The sequence below is a fragment of the Bison bison genome, unplaced genomic scaffold, assembly GCF_000754665.1.
Source record: "Bison bison bison isolate TAMUID 2011002044 unplaced genomic scaffold, Bison_UMD1.0 scf7180017854917, whole genome shotgun sequence".
Classification (NCBI taxonomy): domain Eukaryota; kingdom Metazoa; phylum Chordata; class Mammalia; order Artiodactyla; family Bovidae; genus Bison; species Bison bison.
Window position 1 is genome coordinate 14326 of NW_011485490.1, and position 1177 is coordinate 15502.

General features: G+C 58.9%; 1 protein-coding gene across 1 annotated transcript in view; it reads left to right on the plus strand.

The window, feature by feature from the left end:
- Window positions 1-1174, plus strand: part of LOC105001385 (mucin-17-like) — a gene marked incomplete at both ends in the record, with an annotated part of 4908 nt that extends 3734 nt beyond the window's left edge. The window contains one exon of the mRNA XM_010857633.1: window positions 7-1174. Within this exon, the coding sequence (XP_010855935.1) occupies window positions 7-1174 (1168 nt within the window). The remainder of the gene's footprint in view (window positions 1-6) is intronic.
- Window positions 1175-1177: the final 3 nt, after the last annotated feature.

Sequence of the window (1177 nt, forward strand, 5' to 3'; positions counted from 1 at the left end):
AACCAGTGGGGTATCTTGGACTGGGGGAGAGGCCATTGGTGTATCCTGGGCTGTGGTTGAGAACCAGGCCAATGGAGCATCCTGGACTGGGGCTGAGGCACAGGCTGGTGGAAGGTCCCAGGATGGGGCTGGGATTCAGGCTAATGGAGCCTCCTGGGCTCAGGCTACAGGTGGGAATGTGGTTAACATTGGGTACTGGGCTGTGGCTGTGGACCAGGCTACTGGAGGTTCCTGGATTCTGACTAGTGACCTCTCTGGCGGTGCAACCTGGGTTGGGACTAGTGATCTGGCCAAGCCTAGACTTGAGGTTCAGGCCAGTGAAAATGTGTCCTGGACTGGGACTGGGCTGGGGCCTGAAAACCAGTCCAGTGGAAAGGCCTGGGCTGTCACTGCCAACCAAGCCAGCGGAGGGTCTGGGCTAGCTTCTGTGAATCAGTCCAGTGGTGTGTCCTGGATTACAACTGGAGAACAGGCCAGTGGAGGGGCTAGGCCAGGGATTGTAGGCCAGTCCAGTGTTGGGTCCTGGTCTGGCACTGGGAACCAGGCCAGTGAAGGATTATTGGCTGGGACTGTGGAGCAGGCCAGTGGGGGTTCCTGGACCGGGACTGGTGATCAGTCTCATGGTGGGTCCAAGCCTGGATTTGAGGTTCAGGTCAGTGAAGAAGGTTCTTTGGCCCGTGCTGGTGGTCAGGCTGATGGACAGTCTAGGTTGGGACCCGAGGACCAGCCCAGTGGAGGGTCCTGGGCTAACTCTGGGGACCAAGCCAGTGGAGGGTTCTTGGTTGGAGCTGTGGACCAGGCCAATGAAGGGTCCTGGGTTGGTGGGCATCAGGCTGGCAGTGAGGCAAAGCCTAGGTATGAGGATCAGGCCAAATCTGGAAGAGTATCTTGGGCTGACAGTGCAGGTCAGGCTAGTGTAGGGTCTATACTGGGGCCAAGGGACCAGTCTGTTGGAGATTCCTGGGCTGCTATTGGAGACCAAGCCAGTGGAGGATCCAGGCCAGTGCCCGAGAATCAGTCCAGTGGATGGTTCTATGCTTGCAGTGGGAGTCAGGCCAATGCAGGAGGGTCCTGGGGTGGGGCTGGTGACCAGGCAGTTAGAGGTCCTGTGCTCGAGCCCATGAACCAGTCCAGTGGTGGGTCCTGGGCTGATACTGGGAGTCCAGCCAGTGGAGGG